Source organism: Schistocerca piceifrons, chromosome 1 (assembly GCF_021461385.2).
Source record: "Schistocerca piceifrons isolate TAMUIC-IGC-003096 chromosome 1, iqSchPice1.1, whole genome shotgun sequence".
Classification (NCBI taxonomy): Eukaryota; Metazoa; Arthropoda; class Insecta; order Orthoptera; family Acrididae; genus Schistocerca; species Schistocerca piceifrons.
Window position 1 is genome coordinate 589,130,543 of NC_060138.1, and position 20,498 is coordinate 589,151,040.

The window sequence follows — 20,498 nt, forward strand, 5'->3', positions numbered from 1 at the left end:
ATATACACATACACTATGTGATCAAAAGCATCTGGACACCCCCAAAAACATAAGTTTTTCATACTAGGCGCATTGTGCTGCCACATACTGCCAGGTACTCCATATCAGTGATGTCATTAGACATCGTGAGAGAGCCGAATGGGGTGCTTCGCGGAACTTGCGGACTTCGAACGTGGTCAGGTGATTGGGTGTCACTCGTGTCATATGTCTGTACACGAGATTTCCACACTCCTAAACATCCCTAGGTCCACTGTTTCTGATGTGATAGTGAAGTGGAAATGTGAAGGGACACATACAGCACAAAAGCATACAGGCTAGCCTCGTCTGTTGACTGACAGAGACTGCCGACAATTGAAGTGGGTCATAATGAGTAATAGGCAGACATCTATCCATTCCATCACACAGGATTTCCAAAGTGCATCAGGATCCACTCTAAGTACTATGACAGTTAGGTGGGAGGTGAGAAAACTTGGATTTCATGGTCGAGTGGCTGCTCATAAGCCACACATCATGCCGGTAAACGCGAGATGACGCCCTGTTTGGTGTAAGGAGTGCAAACATTGGACGATTGAACAGTGGAGAAACGTTGTGTAGAGTGATGAATCATGGTACACAGTGTGGTGATGTGATGCCATGGTGTTGGTATGGCGAATGTCCAGTCATCTGTGGTAGTGTGTAGTGCCAACAGTAAACGGTGGTGTTACGACGTGGTCTTTTTTTTTCATGGAGGGGGCTTGCACCCCTTGTTGTTTTGCGTGGCACTATTACAGCACAGGCCTACATTGATATTTTAAGCATCTTCTTGCTTCCCACTGTTCAAGAGAAATTCAGGGATGGCGATTGCATCTTTCAATACGATAGAGCAACTGTTCATAATGCACGACCTGTGGTGGAGTGGTTACACAACAATAACATCCTTGTGATGGACTGGCCTGCACAGAGTCCTGACCTGAATCTTATAGAACACCTTTGGAATGTTTTGGAATGCCGACTTCGTGCCAGCCCTCACTGACCGATATCAATACCTCTCCTCACTGCAGCACTTCGTGAAGGCTACTATTCCTGAAGAAACCTTCCAGCACCTGATTGAATGTATGCCTGCGAGCTGCGAGAACGGAAGCTGTCATCAAGGCTAAGGATGGGCCAACACCATATTGAATTCCAGCATTACCAGTGGAGGGCGCCATGAACTTGTAAGTCATTTTCAGCCAGGTGTCCAGATAATTTTGATCACATAATGTATTAAATTGACCCATCTGTCATTATTATGAGTTACAAAAATATGTTTGCTTTCAAAATAGATTTTAACTTGAGGACTGCTATCAACATAAGGCTTGTTTGAAATTTTTGCTATTCCTATTAACTGCACAAGGAGGAAGGAGTCTCAACATTTTTATCTTTTGTATGATAAAATTTACCTGCGCCATTGTTCTACTATCACATACTGATAGGTTTGCTCCTTTTTTGTTATATATTTGGCACATGAGGTGAGATACTGTGAAAGATATACAGTAAATACTTCTGACACCAAACTCTAATGTTGTCTGTGTGCAAGTATCTTGATTCTGGCAATCAACAAACCGATGCATGCATTGTAGCTTATTGAGAAAAGTTATTGCAGAATAGAAAATCAGCTAACGTCACTCAATATTGGAAAGGTATCTAAACCAGATGAGATACTAGTGTGATTCTACAGACAACCAGATGAGATACTAGTGTGATTCTACAGAAATATGTAGAAGAACTCGTTCCCTTTCTAGCAGTAGTTTATCACAAGTCATTGGAGTGACAAAGTATAACCAGTGACTGGTAAAAAGCACAGGTCTTTCTTATTTTTAGGGGATCATAGGGCAGATGCTTGTAATTATAGGCCTATATTTGCTGATGTTAAGCAATAGAGCGGACAGTTTGGAATATCAACAATTATGAAAAGTGTAGTGCTACTCACTATAAGGATGACACATTGAGTTGCAGACAGGGACAGTGAGAAGACTGTTTATTATTTATTTATTTATTTATTCATTCATCCCATTTCATTGTAGCCTGTTACCTATAATTTAAACGCAGGCTGTATTGATTCTTAAACAAATTATGCAATTTACATTGATGCTTAATTTTATCTATATAATGCCATCTCCCATCGCCATAATTATTTGTACAGTGAAAAGACTGTTACACACTGAGCTTTCAGCCAAAGCCTTTTTCACGAAAGAAAAGAAGCACGCACGCACACACACACACACACACACACACACACACACACACACACACACACACACACACACACGAAATCACGATCACGGATCACATTCTCTGGCAGTTCTAACCAGACTGCAGCCATTGGATGACATTAATGTTACCATGTTTGGTCCTCATATGGTAAGTAGTTTCAGTGTTATAATGTGTTAAATAGGGGCTGGGATTGGGAGAGCAAAGGGATGGACTATGATGATGTGAAGGTTTGGTGGGCAACGGAACACTGAGTAGGGTGGTCCCTCATTTCATGGCATGGTTATAGATAATCAAAGCTCTGCAGAAGGATGTGGTTCAATTGTTGCAGTCTGGGGCAATATTAGGTGATGAAGGGTATGCTGCTTTGGAGCTGGTTTTTGGGGAATTTGGAGTGGCAGAGCTGCCAGAGGCAGGTGTGTGAGGTGTGCCTGCTTACTGTCTTTTCTGAAGAATGCTCTGACCGAAAGTTCAGTGACAGTCTTTGCGTTGTGTCTGTCTGCAACTCAACATGTCATATTTACAATGAGTTATAATCTATCCATTACACAACTGTCGATTTGCTAATGTTATTCTGTTATACCGGGTGGTTATAATCAAACTTCCCCTATTTAACATGTTATAATATGGAAACTAATTACCGTATGAGTACCAAACTTGATACCATTAATGTCCAGAGTATGGGGTGCATGATTTCTGTGCATCACAGCGCCACTGCCTAGATCCAACTATGGCCACCAGGTGCCATGATCAGTCATTGTGATTCATAGTCTCATGCAACCGACCAGTTGCTGTCCGCTTGTTGATTTTTGAACATGAGCTTTGACAAAATGAGCTGGGCATTATTGGTGAAGCTCTATTATCAAAACAACACTAATACTGCAGCTGCACTTTGAGAATATTGCTGGCAGAAAGGATTACAGGAGGGTCCTCTTTCTCCACCTTCTGTATGGAGGATGGTGAAGTAGTTTGAATCAGCTGGAGAACTGTCACCACTCTGGGAAAAGGCCGATGACTTGTTGCACCACAGATGGTTGAGGAAATTGCTGTTCGTATGGCAGACAGTGCTGCGTGTAATTCCCAATCATCAAGCAACGCGCATGCTGTGTCACTACAGTTGTACATCCCGTGGTCCACTGTACGGAAGGTGCTTCGAACCATTCTCAAATGGTATCCGCACAAGATCCATATCACACAGCAGGTTACACCACAGGACTCACAACAACGTGTTGACTTTGCTCTCCGCTTTCTTGCAAGGACTGAAGTTGACAAGGGCTGGCCCTGGGCTACCTCTGGACAGACGAAGCTCATTTTTCTGTGACAGGTGAGATGAACACTCAGAATTGCCGAGTGTGGGGATCTTCACTTCCAGTCAGTGTGCATGAAGTTCCTCTGTATGGTGAACGTGTCACCCTATGTTGTGGCTTCATGGCTATGTTCATTATCGGCCCATTCTTTTTTGAACAGGTTGGCACGTAGGGACCAAAGACGTACAGTGTGACTGGCAAGCTTTACTGTGATATGCTTACCAGCATGTCATACCTGCCCTACAGGAGAGAGACGCATTGAACTCAACAGTTTTTGTGCAAGATAGGCCCCCACCACACATTGCTCATGAAGTTCTCCTGCTTCTCCAAGACACATTTGGAAATGGTTGAATCATCAGCCGATTGTTTCCAAATAATTGGCTGGCACAATCACCTGATCTCACTCCCTGTGATTTCTGGCTGTGAGGATACCTGGACAGGGTTTACCAGGCTATCAAGAGAGATAGCCAGAATACCTACGGACATGCTTTGTTCTGCTATGCTTAATCCAATCCTGCACTTTCAGACTCTTCTGTGCACTGATGGGTGCCATATTGAGCCCCTTTTGGTGCAGTAATGGTACCGGTATCTAATGTTGCGATGTACCACAGCAGCACATTAAAAGATTTCCAATTGAATTGATTCTGCATTATGTAATTCCTTTCCACAGAACAAATTACTAATAAATATAATACTCAGCACCCCTTCTGATTGTCTTTTACAAACTCATGCTGATTCAGACATACATCACAAATTCCCCTATTGCACAACAACTTCCTTATGCTTATATTTACATAGTTTTAATAAAATATCACATTCTCACTTTACATACATCTTCCATTAAGTCCTTCAGTCTTTCCAAAACACTAACACAACCAAAACAGAATGAAATAATAATTTTCCACACTACTATTTTGTACGTCGGAAATCTGTGGTAATGAAACTGAAGATGATTTCAGAAAATCGGGTTACATGAACCTATCCTCTTACTTTAGTTTCAGTTGATACTATAGACGAATACTTTACAGTGCCTAACTCAGTTTGACAATGTCAGCACAGTTATTATGTGTTTTAGATAAAAATTTATATGCCTGAAAGTATAGAAATTACTGATTTGAAATTTTAACAGTATGGCTGGTTTATCCATATAATTTGGTATACAAAGTATGGGAAAGATTCGTTAATATTTAATAGTACTTCTTCAGATTCATATGTAACATATTGCATTTAGCATTAGGCAAGTACAGAGTGGCGTGCATAAAACCGGCTCCTGCACTGAAAGGAATATGAATGAAGAAAATAACTGTACATCATTGCTTTCTTAGATTTTTATTGTACTGTTTCATTATTAACTACAGGGCTATTACAAATGATTGAAGCGATTTCATAAATTCACTGTAGCTCCATTCATTGACATATGGTCACGACACACTACAGATATGTAGAAAAACTCATAAAGTTTTGTTCGGCTGAAGCCGCACTTCAGGTTTCTGCCGCCAGAGCGCTCGAGACCGCAGTGAGACAAAATAGCGACAGGAGCCGAGAAAGCGTATGTTGTGCTTGAAATGCACTCACATCAGTCAGTCATAACAGTCCAACGACACTTCAGGACGAAGTTCAACAAAGATCCACCAACTGCTAACTCCATTCGGCGATGGTATGCGCAGTTTAAAGCTTCTGGATGCCTCTGTAAGGGGAAATCAACAGGTTGGCCTGCAGTGAGTGCCGAGTGTGGGAGGAACTTGATTATCGGCTTGATGTCTGCCGAATCACTAAAGGGGCACGTATCGAACATTTGTGAATGCCTAAAAAAACTTTTTGAGTTTTTGTATGTGTGTGCAAAGCATTGTGAAAATATCTCAAATAATAAAGTTATTGTAGAGCTGTGAAATCGCTTCAATCATTTGTAATAACCCTGTATGTAATTAACAGTTTAAGTAACAGATTTACTTTTATTAGTTTAATAAGCATATTTTAGAAAGGAATTTAAAGTCTGTGTTCAAAATGTTCTCTGCCAACATCCAAGCAAAGTTGTGCACATCAAAGCCTGTTAAGGAAAACACTTTTCAGTTCTCTTTAAGGAATGTTCGAAATTTCTTCACATATGTTTTTTTTTTTTTTTTTAATGTGTCAAGTGTTCTGGGATTGCTGTATTAGACTCTAGCCTTTACAAATCCCCAGCGGTAAAAATCACACATTGACAAGTCGGGAGAGCGGAGTGGCCACAAGCCCTCTTACTAATGGTCCTCTCTTCTGTAAAATCAGTATGTATATGAGCTAAGGACAAATCCGATGCATGAGAAGTTGCCCCATCTTGCTGGAAATATGCACAACATTTTTTGTTTGGAACTAACAGAGCCGAAAATTCATTGTAGAGTTGCAAGTAAACATGTGTTGACAGTTTTGTTGAAGAACAATGGCCCGATAATTCTGTTACCGGATACAGCACACCATACACCAATTTTTCAATTGTGTAAAGGCTTTTGCAGTATGCCATGGGGATTCTCTGTAGCCCAATGTCTTGTGTTTTGTGAATTAACGTAACCTGACAGATGAAACCAAGCTTCATCCATTGAAAAAAGCGGGAACGGATCAAGATGTCCCCCAGCGACATTTTCCAGCAACCAATTACAATAATGTGTACGCTTACCCTTGTCCACTTCTTTTATTTGCTGAACAACATTCACACAGTAAGGTTTCATTTTTAAGCCATGAAGGATGCGTTGACATGACCTCTAAGATATTCCACATAGCTGTGATGATTATCGTGTTGACTTGTAGGGACTTCTTTCAATGTGTGCCGTCACTTTCGCTACAACTTCAGGTGTACGTACTGTCGGTTTCTTATTTCTCTTTGAATTAACAACACTACCTGTCAAATGCCAGTTTCTCACTAGATTATGAATCGTTCGATTTTGCAGGAATATTACTTTCAGGAAACTTTTCATGAAAAGTGTCACAAACAGCTTTAATGGATTCAAACTGCACATATTCTTCAACAATGAAAATGAAGTACATGGTTTATAATGACTACTTTCCGTATGAACTACTCACATGCTACTGCTGTTGAAGGGTGTCAAAGAAACTGACAAGCTAGCACGTTCACATTCCGGTTCGGGCCGGTTTTATGTGCGCCACTCCGTACATATCTCGCCCTGCCCAGTAAACAGCCTCAGCTGTGTGAGCGTGAGAACCAAAATCTGCTCTCCTCCTGGCTCCGTGGCAAGCCACACATGCAATGCAAGATGACAACTCGTAATAATTTGCTACATTACAGTGTGTGTGTGTGTGTTCTTTAGATCTGCATGTATATAAGCTACTTTATGGTGTGTGGATGGTAGAGGGTTATTGTGGCACCACAATATTTTTCCCTCCTCCTGTGTTTGATTTTCAAATAGTGCATGGAAAGAATGATTGTTGATAAATCTCTATATGATCATATTGTAGTCATTTCATGAGACACATGGTAGAAAGTCAAAAGTTGCTCAACTTTCCTCAGAATGTACTTTCTCAGAAATTTGGTAGTAAACCTCTGTGGTGTACAGCACCTCACTTGTTGGTTCTGCTATACCAGCTAAGCCAAGGCAATACAATGATGCCAATAAGATAATATTCTGAAAGAATAAGAGCAGGTGGAATGCTGGGACCAGAAATTTTCACTGATGAAGTTAGCATGTACTATAAAGCTACTTAATGTGCAGCACCACAGTACAAGTAAATGTGTGGCGTATTTACAAGCAAATTAAGTGGAGGAGGGTGAGACAAAAAGAAGCATTTTGTTTGCAGTGAAATGTATTTTGTTCGCCAAGGATTTATATTGTGTATTGTGTAAATTAAGGTTAATGATTAACTACACATTGTGTGTTTCTTTCAATTCAGTATTTCAGATGCCTAGTGATTAACATAAAAAAAATCCTCACATTATAAATTTTGGTCTTTGTTCGCCTATGTCCCCACAAATTTGTTTCATAAGAAATTTTAAGTTTTCCTGGTACTTCACTTCAATGTTTGTTGCAAACTTGAATATTGGAGAAAATTATCTTCCTGTAACAGTTCACCAGAGCTTTGTTATAATGTGATGGAGTTAAGGATGGAAAGAATACAACGGAATGAGTAAAATTAACACTTACCGTGTAGTTTAGGTGTTCAGCAGCAGACAGGCACATTGACAATATTTGCTACTTGTAGCTTCATTTTCAGTCATTGATCTCAGCCTGAGCTAATTAACATAAACAAATGTCAGCCCCACCTCCACTCTCCCCCACCCTCCCTCCCACCGCCACCGCGCAGGTACATTGTCTCTAGACACTGTTTGAATTGGGTAGAGCAAGTAATATAAAATATGAGGGGAGAGTGGTAGGAAGGAAGGGGAAAGGCTAATGGGATAAGAATTTTGTACTAATAAGCTCAGCTTAGTGCACCAAATCATTTGTAATACACCATGAAGTAAAATGTCTATGTTTGAGGGAGAAGAGCCATGGTAGAATAGAGAAAGAGGGAAGTGGTTCTAAGATGAGGTGATGGGGAGTTATTGCCGAGGTGTGGATGGAAGGGGAAAGGTTTGTAAACTGGGGTGGAGGTGGATGTGGGACAGGTGCTTGGAAGACTGAGGTGAAGGGGGGTTGATAGATATGACTTAGAGGCAAAACTAATTTATATTCTTCAAAGAAACTGATGATGGGGGAGGATGGGGGAAGTCGTGTGTGATTCAGATGTCACAAGTTGCAAAATACTCATTGAAGTCAGCCATTTTATTTTCAGTGAGACTAATCAATTTTTGAAAATATAATATAATTGGGCAAATATAAAACTTACTTACCACATGGTCGCAGGAAAACAAGCATGCAAGTTCAGGAAATTTGCAAGCAGAGCCAGTAGCTCCTTCTCTTGGCAGAAGGGTTGAAGGGGAAGAAGAGGGACAAAGGAAAAGAGTTGGTGAGGCTTCAGAAGTGAGGAGAATTACGGAAAAGTAACCCAGAACCCTTTTCAGGCGAGACTTACCAGGTGGAATGAGAAGGAAAGACTCATTGTTGGAGGCTACAACGGATGAGACTTGAAAACCTGAGAGCTTAGAGGTGGAAGATAAGGTAATAAGCAAGACAGAGATTACTGACAATACTTCATGCAATTGTAAATAAGAGAGGGAAGCTAAGTGCATTGTGTGTGGTTGTATTGGAGGAAGGGGGGAAATAGACAGGTCAGAAAATAAGAGATTAAAGAAAGAAATATTTACTAAGAAGAATTTCTGAGACCAAAGGAATAAAGGAATTTATGTAAATTAAGGCCAAGTGAGTGGCAAGAACATGTAACTCCAGTTCCCATCCCCCTCCTCCACGAAGCTCTGGGAAAATGGTGTTAGGAAGGAGAATCCAGATGATGTGTGTTGAAACAGGCATGCTTTACATGACAGTCATGACCTCGATCTCCACTTCATCGCAAGTGCCACCTGGATTCTACTCCCCGACACCAGTTTCCCAGAACTCTGCAGGTGGGAACTGGCGTTACATGTCCACCGTTCTTGCTGCTTAATTAGTGTTAATTTCTTTGGTCCCAGCATTTCTTCGTAGCAACTATTTCTTTCTTCCGTCCCTTTTAGTTTGCAATATATTTTATTTTCTGACCTGCCTATTGCACTCATATTTACTCTTCCACAATGTATTTTCAGTAATCTCTCTCTTGCTTATTACCTATCTTTCACCTTTAAGCTGTTAAGTTTTCAAATCTCCCTTTGGGCAGTCTTCAGCAATCAGTCTTTCATTTTCGTCCTGTCCGCTAAGTCTCTCCTGACCCGAGGTTCTAGGTGAGTTTTCCGTAATTCTCCCAGTTTCCCAAACTTTGGTAGTCCTTTCCTGTCATCTCTCTTCTTTCCCCTTCAACCCTTCTGACAGAAGTAGTTGTCACCGGCTCCAAAATCTTGAAAATTTCCTTAACTTTCATGTGTGTTCTACTTCTGATGCTTCATGGATAGATTTTTTTATCTATCCAATTATGTTATGCAATTTTCAGTGGCAAACACTGCTACTGGGTTATAAACTGTGTTCTTGGATGTAGCTTGATGATGACCATTCGTTCAGGTGTATAGCTGTTTGGCCCTACCTCCATGAACCATGGACCGTGCCGTCAATGGAGTGGCAAGACTTGCATACCTCAGCGATACAAGTAGCTGTACCATGGGTACAACTAAAATGGAGGGGTATCAGTTGAAGAGGCCAGACAAAGGTGTGGTTCCTGAAGAGGAGCAGCAGCCTTTTTAGTAGTTGCAGGGTCAAGAGTCTGGATGATTCACTGATCTGGCCCTATAACATCAGCCAAAATGGTCTTGCTATGCCGGAACTGTGAACAGCTGAAAGCAAGGGGAAGCTACAGCCGTAATTGGAAAAGACCTTGAGGCACCAGAAGGTTTTAAGTTGATTATATAATGGGAAGACACAGATTTCAGATTCAGATTTTAAATTGTAAGGCATTTCAAGGGGTAGATGTGGACTCTGATCACAATTTATTTGTTATGATCTGTAAATTAAAACTGAAGAAATTGGAAGAAAATGGTAAATTAAGGAGATGGGACCTGGATAAGTTGAAAGAACCAGTGGTTGTTAAGTTTCTGAGAGAGTGTTATACAATGGTTTATTAGAACAGGGGAAATGAATACAGTAGAAGAAGCTTTAAGAGATGAAATTGAGAATGCAGGATCGAATAGGTAAAAAGGCAAGGCATAGTGGAAATCCTTGGGTAAAACAAGACATAAAGAATTTAATTGATGAAGGGAGGAAATTGAAAAATACAGCAAGTGAAGCAGACGAAAGGGAATACAAATATTTAAAAAAATAAGATTGACAGGAAGTGCAAAATTGCTAGCAGGAATGGCTAGAGGACAGATATAAGCAATTAGAAGCACATTTCACTAAGGGAGGGATAGATACTGCCTACAGGAAAATTATAGAGGCTTTTGGGGAAATGAGGAGCAAGTGCACCAATATCAAGAGCTCCGATGGTGAACCAGTACTAAGCAAAGGAGGTAAAGCTGAAAGGTAGGAGTGTGTAGAGTCCCTGTACAAGGGAGATGAACTTGAAAGTGGTATTATAGAAAGGGAAGTGGACTTAGATGAAGATGAGATGGAAAATATGATACTGCGAGAAGAATTTGACAAAGCTGTGAAAGGCTTAGGTAACAACAAGGCCCCGGGGGTGACAGAATCCTGTCAGAACTACGGATAGCCTTAGGAGAGCCAGCAATGACAAAACTCTTGCATCTGGTGTGCAAGATGTTTGAGACAGGCAAAATACCCTCAGACTTTAAGAAGAATGTAGTAATTCCAGTTCCAAAGAAATCAGTTGCTGACAGGTGTGAAAATTACTGAACTATCAGTTTAGTAAGTCATGGTAGCAAAAAATTAACACATTCTTTATGAAATAAGGGAAAAACTGGTAGAAGCTGACTTGGGGGAAGATCAGTATGGATTCGAGAGAAATGTAAGAACACACAAGGCAATACTGAACCAATAGCTTCTGACAATGTTGAGTGAAATATCTCTTCGAAATTCTGAAAGTAGCAGGCGCAAAATACAGGATGTTATTTATGATCTAATACAGAAACCAGGCAGCAGTTGTAAGAGTCAAGGGACATGACGGGGAAGCAGTTGTTGAAGAGGGCGTGAGGCAGGGTTGTAGCATATCTCCAATGTAGTTCAATATGTACACTTAACAAGCTATAAAGGAAATGAAAGAAAAATTTGAAATAGGAATTAAAGCTCAAAAAGAAGAAATAAAAACATTGAGGTTTGCTAATACATTGCAATTCTTTCAGGGACAGCAAAGGACTTGGAAGAGCAGTTGAATGGAATGGACAGTGTTTTGAAAGGGAGATGTAAGATGAACATTAACAAAATCGAAACAAGGATAATGGAATGTAGTTGATTTAAGCCAGGTGATGCTAAGGGAAACAGATTAGGAGGGTTGGGTTGTTCTGATGGAGGAGACCAGACAGCGAGGTCATCGATCTCATCGGGTTAGGGAAGGATGGGGAAGGAAGTTGGCCGTGCCCTTTCAAAGGTACCATCCCAGCATTTGCCTGGAGCGATTTAGGGAAATCACGGAAATCCTAAATCAGGAAGGCTGGATGTGAAATTGAACCGTCGTCCTCCCGAATGCATTTCCACTGTGCTAACCACTGCACTACCTCGCTCAGAGTGGAAAATGAGACACTCAATGTTGTGTAGTAGATGAGTTTTGCTATTTGGGCTGCAAAATAACTTACGATGGCCGAAATAGAGAGAATATAAAATCCAAACTGGCAATTGTAAGAAAAACATTTCTGAAGAAGAGTTATTTGTTAACATTGAATATAGATTTAAGTGTCAGGAAGTCTTTTCTTAAGCTATTTGTCTGGAGTATAGCTATGTATGGAAGTAAACATGGATGATACAGTTTCGATAAAAAGACAATAGAAGCTTTCAAAATGTGGGATTACAAAAGTATGCTGAAGATGAGATGGGTTGATCATGTAACTAATGAGGAAATACTGAATAGAATTGGGGAGACAAGAAATTTGTGACACAACTTGACCAAAAGAAGGAGTTCATTAATAGGACACATCCTAAGGCATCAAGGGATCACTAATTTAGTATTTTTAGTATTGGAAGGAAGTGTGGAGAATAAAAAAATCATAGAGGGAGACCAAGAGGTGAATACAGTGAGCAGATTCAGAAAGATGTAGATTGCAGTATTTATTCAGAGATGAAGAGACTCGCCCAGGATAGAATAGCATGGAGAGCTGCATCAGAGCAGTCTTTGGGCTGAAGTCAACGACAACTATAACAACAACGCCATAACAATAACTGGTTGGTGGTCCTGACTGCATAAAAGGTTGAGCAGAAGCTGCAGTGAACTTTGCATGAGTTGTGCATACTGTAGAAGGGGCCCTGTGTCTGACGAGATAGGCCATGCGTAGGACCAGACTGGATTTCATTTCACCTCTTTGTTCCCCTCCCCTCTCCTTATCACCCACTCTACCGAACACAACTGCCGTGTTATTAGTTTACTGCTAAGTTTCCCAACTATATGGTGAGTAGTTACCTTCATTGTCTCTCCTAGATTTAATGGTGAAATTAGAACTTTTGCAAATTATCAGTCAGGATCACAAAATTATTTAAGCTGTGTAGAATATCATCTGCATTTTACCTGCCACCATTGTAAGAATCTACATGAATGCAACACATACAATTTATTGAATGAGGAATATTACCCTTCTGCCCCCATCACCATACTTAATAAGATGACATCCATAATAAGTACCATTTTGTTTCTATTTTTGCTAACCATAATGGCATTAGAAGCTTTTGAGATGTTCCTCTTGATAATTTACCATGAGTTACGTACACATCTTCACCTTTCAGATGACTCTAAACTATTTAAACAATGTTACAGTGAGAATACAGAAACAAAACTTACCCTAGAAGATGGGTTGCAGAAGGATAAATCTACCTTTGACAATTGTAGATTAGGAGAAAGCTTTTGATAATGTCGACAGAACTACAATTTTTAAAATTCTGAAGTTAGCCCGGGGGAAATAAAGTGAGTGAAAGATTGTTTACAGATTGTACAGAAACCAGATTTCAGTTGTGATAGTTGAAGGACAGGAAAGGAGTGAAACAGGGTTGTTGTCTAGCCCCAAAATTATTCAATCTGTACATTGAGCAAACTGTACAGGATCTGAAAGATAAATTTGGAAATGGAATTGAAGTTAAGGAAAAAGAAACAAAAACTAAGGTTGGCTGATAATGATGTAATTCTGTCAGAGACAACATAGGATTTGGAATACCAGTTGAACAGAATGGACAGTGTCTTGGAAAGAGGTTATAAGATGAACATCAGCAAAAGCAAAGCAATGGTAATGGAATGTAATCACATTAAATCAGTGATGCTGAGCGAATTAAATTTGAAAACAAGAATGTAAAATTAGTAGACAAACTTTCCTATTTAAGCAGTAGTGATGATCAAAATAGAAAAGATATAAAATACATTGTGGCAGTAGCAAGAAAAGAATTAAAAAGGAATTTGTTAACAACTAATATAAATTTAAATGTTTGGAAGTTTTTTCTGAAGGTATTTGTCTGGTTTGTAGCCTTGTACAGAAATGAAACATTGACGATAAGCAGTTCAGACAAGAAGAGAATAGTAGCTTTTGAAGCACAGTGCTGTAGAGGAATGCTAAAAATTAGATGGATAGTTTGATTTACAAATTGAGGACCTATGAAATCGAATTTGGGGAAAAAATAAATTTAAGGTATTACTTGACTCTAAGAAGGGATAGGTTGATAGGACACATCCTGAAGCATCAATGACTTGTCTGTTTGGTAATGGAAATGGGGGGGATTCAATACAATACTTGTATGAGCTGTGGTAGGTATTTAGGGGTGAAGAGACTTGCACAGGATAGACAAGCAGTGAGACCTACATCAAACCAGTCTCCAGACTGAAGGGCACCACCACCACCACCACCAACAACAACAACAACAACAACAACAACAACACATACATTTAATGCTGTATGCAGAAGGAAAGAAGTTAATGGTATTTCACAATGAACAAAACTGCACATATAAAGACACCTTGGTCAAATGGCCATATCATTTGTGTGTGTGTTTTCTGCACATTTGCCTAAAACTTACTTGTAGGTAATTATTGCTGGAAAAAAAGTAAAGAATAGTGACAAAACTGTATTGGTCTTCGCTCCACAGTACCCATTCTTCAAAAATGCCTTTTTGTGGACTGTGTGTCAAACATAACTTGTGTGCAGTTGTTTGTCTTATCCACTGTTTAAACACCGTCTAAATGGATAAAGTTCTGTAAATTTTGAAGATTTATTATAAAGACACTTGTATACGCACACATCATTAGAGGGACTTCTGGTCTTTTCTAGGCTCCAGAAGTTATAATGTCTCTCCAGTATGATGCGAAGGCAGATCTGTGGAGCTTGGGCACAATTGTTTTCCAATGTCTGACTGGAAAGGCTCCATTTCAGGCCCAAACTCCACCCGCTCTCAAACAATTTTATGAGAAAAATGGAAATTTGTCTCCAAAGTAAGTATTTCTGCTTCAGATTTCTTAATCCTAGATTGTTGTCATTGTAGTACTTAGAAAACTAAAAATGGGGAAACATATCACATTGAATGTCATTTATAAATAGAAAAAGAATTGAAACTTCCTAGCAGATTAAAACTAAGTGCTGCACTGTGACTCAAACCTGACACCTTTACCCTACACAAAAGAAAAAGGGTCCCAGGTTCGAGTCTCAGACTGGCACACAATTTTAATCTGTGAAGAAGTTTCAGATTGGTGCAAATTCTGTTGCAAAATAAAAATTGATTCAACGAAAAAGAAATATGCCATCCTCTAAATGAATATTGCTAAATGTGTTCCCTTGTGGTAACAGATTGATATAGTCACCTCATTTGCAGTCAATTTTCTTATTGCTTTTTTTTCTTTTTCTTGGTCATGTGATACCTTTCTATTATTTCTCACATAATTATTCCTTTTCACTTGTCTGTATACCTCCCTCCCCCTTCATCCCACTCTCCCTTACTTCCACACTCCTTACTGCCACTCTCCTTTCCTCCTCCCTTATATGTCCTTTCCATTCTTCATTAATGCTTATGATGTTTCATTAAACTCTGCAACTTCTCTTATTTAACTATATAAATTTATTACTGGAGAAGCTGTTGATCAGGCTTGTAGGTACTGCAAATTAACTTTTTCTAATTATCCTCTACATTTTAACTAATATAATGTGTACCCTACAAAATCTCTCAGAAAAGAGCCCTTTTGGTAAGTCCAGTTGTGGTTAGGTCTTTGTGAAAGTCTTTTCTGTAATACTAACTTCATAGAATCCATAGAACATTCAAAGATATTAAGTAAAGAAAAAGCATACAATATAGTAACTTTGCTCCGTAGTGTAATATATTGTTGGATATATGCCTAAACATGGACACTGTCCGAAATAGGCATGATTCCTAAATCAAAGGAAAAATTCAGTTCATCATTGTTGGTTGAATTTAGTGTAATCTGTCTTTCTGTTAGTGTCTCTGTTGAATTTTATTTCAAATGTTTCTGATATGTTTCTGTTGTGTACGACACTGAAGCTACTTTTTGTGTTTTAGCATAACTAACGGGAAACATTTCGAAGTTCAACAACTCTTTTATATCTGATAACAATTGTACCATCATTTTAACATTGTGTTTAAAGCCTGTGTGTATGGTTATTAGCAGAGATATTACTTAACTCATTGAGATATTACAAGAATAATGGCTATGGCTATAGTGTGTTACCCATGCAGTTTCAGCAGTTGTGTACAAATGGCTTTTGAATTTCTCTTGAAAGGATACCACCAGGAACATCACCAGAATTAACAGATCTCTTGATGGGGCTGTTGCGACGTAATGCTAGGGACCGCATGAATTTTGACACATTTTTTAATCATCCGTTCTTGAAAAGACATTCAGAGCCTGTTCCCACCCCAGCTCCACCACCACCGCCGTCCTGTACTCTACCTGGTGAGTACAGTTTGTAGTATGTTAGGACACCTCATTAGTCATGTAAAATGTTGTTTTTATGTATCTTGACTTAATTATTTTTTGTTAGAATTATTTTTTTCTCACATCATGTAGGGCTGAGAGGAGCAACATAAAGCTATTTATGGAAAAGGCTTGTTCAGGAGTTATTTCTTTTATATTTCAAGTGATATTTTCCATTCTTTCAAAAGTTGCATGCAGGTTATGTAATTATTTGTTTATATAGTTAAAACTGGGAATTGCTGATGATTTAAACAGTCCAAAGAGAAGTTCTGTCTGTCTTAGCGTACAGGCTGTGATTAATTAATATTTATAATGTCCTGGAAGGAAACCTCGAAAGACAGATTAAATGGCTTAAAAACATACATTTAGTGCTAAAAAAAAATCCTTGGTGGAATATAAAAAAACTGAATGAGTGAAGATAACAACTCATAGTATAAGTGATTGATAGGTGCATCAATTAAAATTAAACATTGATACTTTTGTGCAATTTCTTTCTTCAGAGCTAAGTGGTACACAAATATGAACATTGCTACACAGCCTTCCAGTAGCTGAAAGTAAAGGAAAGTAATAGGAAGCTTGCAGGCTACAAAGGAGAGGCGCAGTAATTCTGGACTGCAGACAGACATACAATTTTCTGTTGATAAAGTTTGTCCCCATAATACTGTCGTCATTGCCTTGGGTGATTGTACTTTTGCTGTGGCCTGTATGGAACTGTAGATCTCTGTGTTATTTAATACTTGTATGAAAAAGCATACTATATCTTTATTATCTAAATTGGCCAGTCTGTGCACTGCTGTTATTATGTAAGATTTTAGTTGGAATCTTTGCATGGCTCTGCAAATAGATGTTACTGATACACCAGTCTGTGGAGTCCTAAATGGGTCAGCGATCTTCTCAAACTTCTTCCCAAGGGTGCATCTATCTCGTCTAGTAATGCCACCTGCCAAAGTCTGAGAAATGGACAGGAGCACATGTATGCAGCAGTTGGAGACCGCCTTTCTGGTATCGGTTCCTGTGCAAAGATGGACACAAAGCCTGTGCATTATGTAAAAGACTTGTAGACCTGGTCACTTTGTTTCAATTTTCTGAATAAGTTATGAATACAGGGCAACTGAAGAATGTGTAACTAATAGTCCTTATGATTTATGTAACTATAAAATGTATTGCACATTTTGCATAAAGTTTTTGATGAAATCAACTTTTATTTTATGAGTGTGGTATGTGCACATTGGGCACTAAAACTTTGATAAATAATGAACATCACTTACTTCTCCCAAAATTCCTGCTACTTCTTGCAGTACATTTCATCAGAAGACACATTTTCGAACCGAAGGCCGCCAGTGATGTTCTCCATTTAGTTTTACTTCTCATTAATATTGAAAAAATTATATGCATTTGACTCGGAAGGTAGATGTAATTATGGCTGTAAGTGTATGAAGTTGATGAAATTTGAACAAGGAAACATCACCAATTTGACCTCGCATTTTAAGGAGGAGATATGGGTCCCAGAAATTAATCCTGCACAAAACTTTGGGCCGTACTTTTGATATTATGCAGTTATGATATTCCAAACTTACAGCTTTTAAACATGTGCTTTTAAACTGGTTGTCACTCACTGCGCCCCACTGCAGACACTTAATACCTGACAGATTTCCAACTGGATTTGAGACTTCTTTGCAGATAGAACTCAACATGTCGTTCGTAATGGAACAAAATAACAGGTGTAAAGTGACCTCAAGGCAGTTTGTTTATATACAATGTAAATAGTCTTTATCAGTCTAGCGGAAAGCATCGGAAACTCTTTAAGCTGTTTACAGATGATGCAGTTGTCTATAAGAAAGTAGCAAGACCAGAAGAAAGTATCAATTTTCAGAATGCCTACAGAGGATTGATGAATGGTGCAGGCTTGGGTAGTTGGCCCCAAACATAAATAAATGTAATGTATTCCACATGCATAGAAAAAGAAATCCACTACTGTGTAACTATACTATTGATGACAAATTGCTGGAAACAGTACCTACTGTAAAATGTCCAGGAGTAACTATCCAGAGCTATCTCAGTGAAATGACCACATAAAACAAATAGTAAGAAAAGTAGGTGCTAGATTGCAATTCATAGGAAGAATCATAAGGGAATGTAACTCATCTACAAAAGAAGTGGCTTGCAAGATGCTTGTTTCACCGGTTCTTGAGAAATTGCTCATTAATCTAGGACCCTTAACAGATAGAAGAGATAGAGTTGACCCAATGAAGAACAGCACATTTCATCACAGAATTGTTTAGTTGGCGTGAGAGCATTACAGAGATGCTCAACGAACTCCAGTAGCAGATGCTACAAGAGAGGCATTGTGCATCACTGTGAGGTTTACTATTGAAATTTCGAGTGAGTACTTTCTGCGGCGAGTCAGACACCATATTACTTCATCCCACATACATCTCATAAAATGACCATAATGAAAATTCGAAAAATTAGAGTTAATACTGAGGCTTACTGACAGTCGTTCTTCCCATGTACCATTCACAAGTGGAACAGGGACGGGGAGATCGCTAGTGGCACCAGAAGTACTCTGTGCTACACACCCTTGTGCTTCCGGAGTATTGGTGTAGATGTAGCTATATATGTAGACTACATAGAGATTTGGGAAAAACTGTTTTGAAATTAGTAACATGCTATGTTCGTTGTGTCAGAATGTTCTGTTTACAACCTGTAGCTGATGCTACAGATGCAGTGTAAATGAATGAAATGGATGTCTCATTAAAGAAGAGCATAGTGCTATTTAATTATTAATGTCACTGTTCTTCAGTTGCCCAGGTTTATTCATTTTAATTCTGAGACCATGTACAGCTGCAAAATATCAAAATGTGAATATTGTTAAGGTAATAGTGAACGTGTGTGTAAGATTGACATATTATGTGGTCATATTACTTACTATAACATGTGTGCTCAGACAAGATTTCAAAGCACGTTGGGCGAATATTTTCACCTCTACCTTTCTCTTCCCTCATCTTCAAAATCCCATGAATTGGGGAACTCTGGGTCTCTCTCCACTGTACAGTACTTCACACTCAATCATTAGACTACTTACTGCATTAGGGTGTGTGTATTGTTTATTGAACCTGGGACCTAAAAATGACGGAGAGTCTTCGTCCCGCTGTAGCCCTCAGAGGTTCACAACCCCACAATAGGCCACAGCAATCCACCCACCTCACCACCACCCCACACTGAACCCATGGTTATTGTGCAGTTTGGCCCCCAGTGGACATCCCCCCACCCCCTCCCTCCCAAGGGGAGTGTCTCATACCAGGCGAGTGTAACCCCAATGTTTGCATGGTGGAGTAATTATGGTGTACATGTACATGGAGACAGTGTTTGTGCAGCATTTGCCAACATAGTGTAACTTAGGCGGAATAAGGGGAACCAGGCCGCATTCGCTGAGGAAGATGGAAAAGCGCCTTATAAACCATACATAGGCTGGCCGGCACGCCGGATCTCAAAACTAATCTGCTGGGCGGATTCGTGCCAGGGTCCGGCACGCCTTCTCACTCGGGAAGCAGCGCATTGGACTGTGTGGCTATCCGGACGGTCTACTTCATTGGGGTGGTGCGAGTGGCAAAAAACTGGTGTGAGGGAAAGTTTAAAAGCTATACCTTCAGAATGTAATAACTGTGTACTATCAGAATCATGACCCAAATTCTTACTCATGATTGATTGCTGGGTCTGATATTCTACAGGTTTTCCTCCTTCTCCTTAAAATATGAGCTCAAGTTAGTGATGTTCCCTTGTCAGGAAAAATCCTTAACATGACTTTTATTATCCGCAGAAGTGGAGGGACAGTGATCTTTAGTTGTTTAATTTTTTGTAGCACCTTTACGTTTAGAATTTGAGGACTGCATACTATTGATGTGTCTGTTTCCAAGCAGATAATCAGCAACGTAATTTCATTTTAGCTGTTAGTCCAAAAACCTGGTAAAGTTTTCTGTGATCATGTAGAAGCCTTTCAAGCATCGTTTCTTGAACAAAATACAATGTACACTTCTGCCATGTGTCGCTACAGGTTGTTTATGACACGTTTGTTGTATGGGGACATAATTTTTATTGAAATGACACAACTTGAGACACTTCACTGATCTCAGACAGGCATGATTTTATGTATATAGACTGAAGCAACAAGTGAAAATTTGTACTAAAGCTGGGAATCAAACCCAGGTCACCTGCTTACTAGGCAGGTGTGTTAGCCACTGAGCCACCTTGGCACAGCTGTTCACACAACTCCGTGGAATACCCTGGCATCTCCCTCCTCAGTCAAGATTCCCACTGCCACCCCAATCTACTGTAAATTCCACCTTACAAACAAACGGAATTTCCAAGGCTGTCTATATTTTGGAATACCAT

At 39.5% G+C, this 20,498-nt stretch overlaps 1 protein-coding gene across 2 annotated transcripts in view; it reads left to right on the top strand.

The window, feature by feature from the left end:
* The window catches only part of LOC124802951 (serine/threonine-protein kinase unc-51), a 173,724-nt gene that overhangs the window by 33,627 nt on the left and 119,599 nt on the right, over positions 1–20,498 (top strand). For both annotated transcript variants that reach the window (XR_007017168.1, XM_047264046.1), the window contains exons 9-10: positions 14,455–14,615; positions 15,913–16,085. Coding sequence is in view for 1 of the 2 variants with exons in the window: in XM_047264046.1 (XP_047120002.1) it covers positions 14,455–14,615; positions 15,913–16,085 (334 nt within the window). In the remaining variant the exon portion in view is untranslated. The remainder of the gene's footprint in view (positions 1–14,454; positions 14,616–15,912; positions 16,086–20,498) is intronic.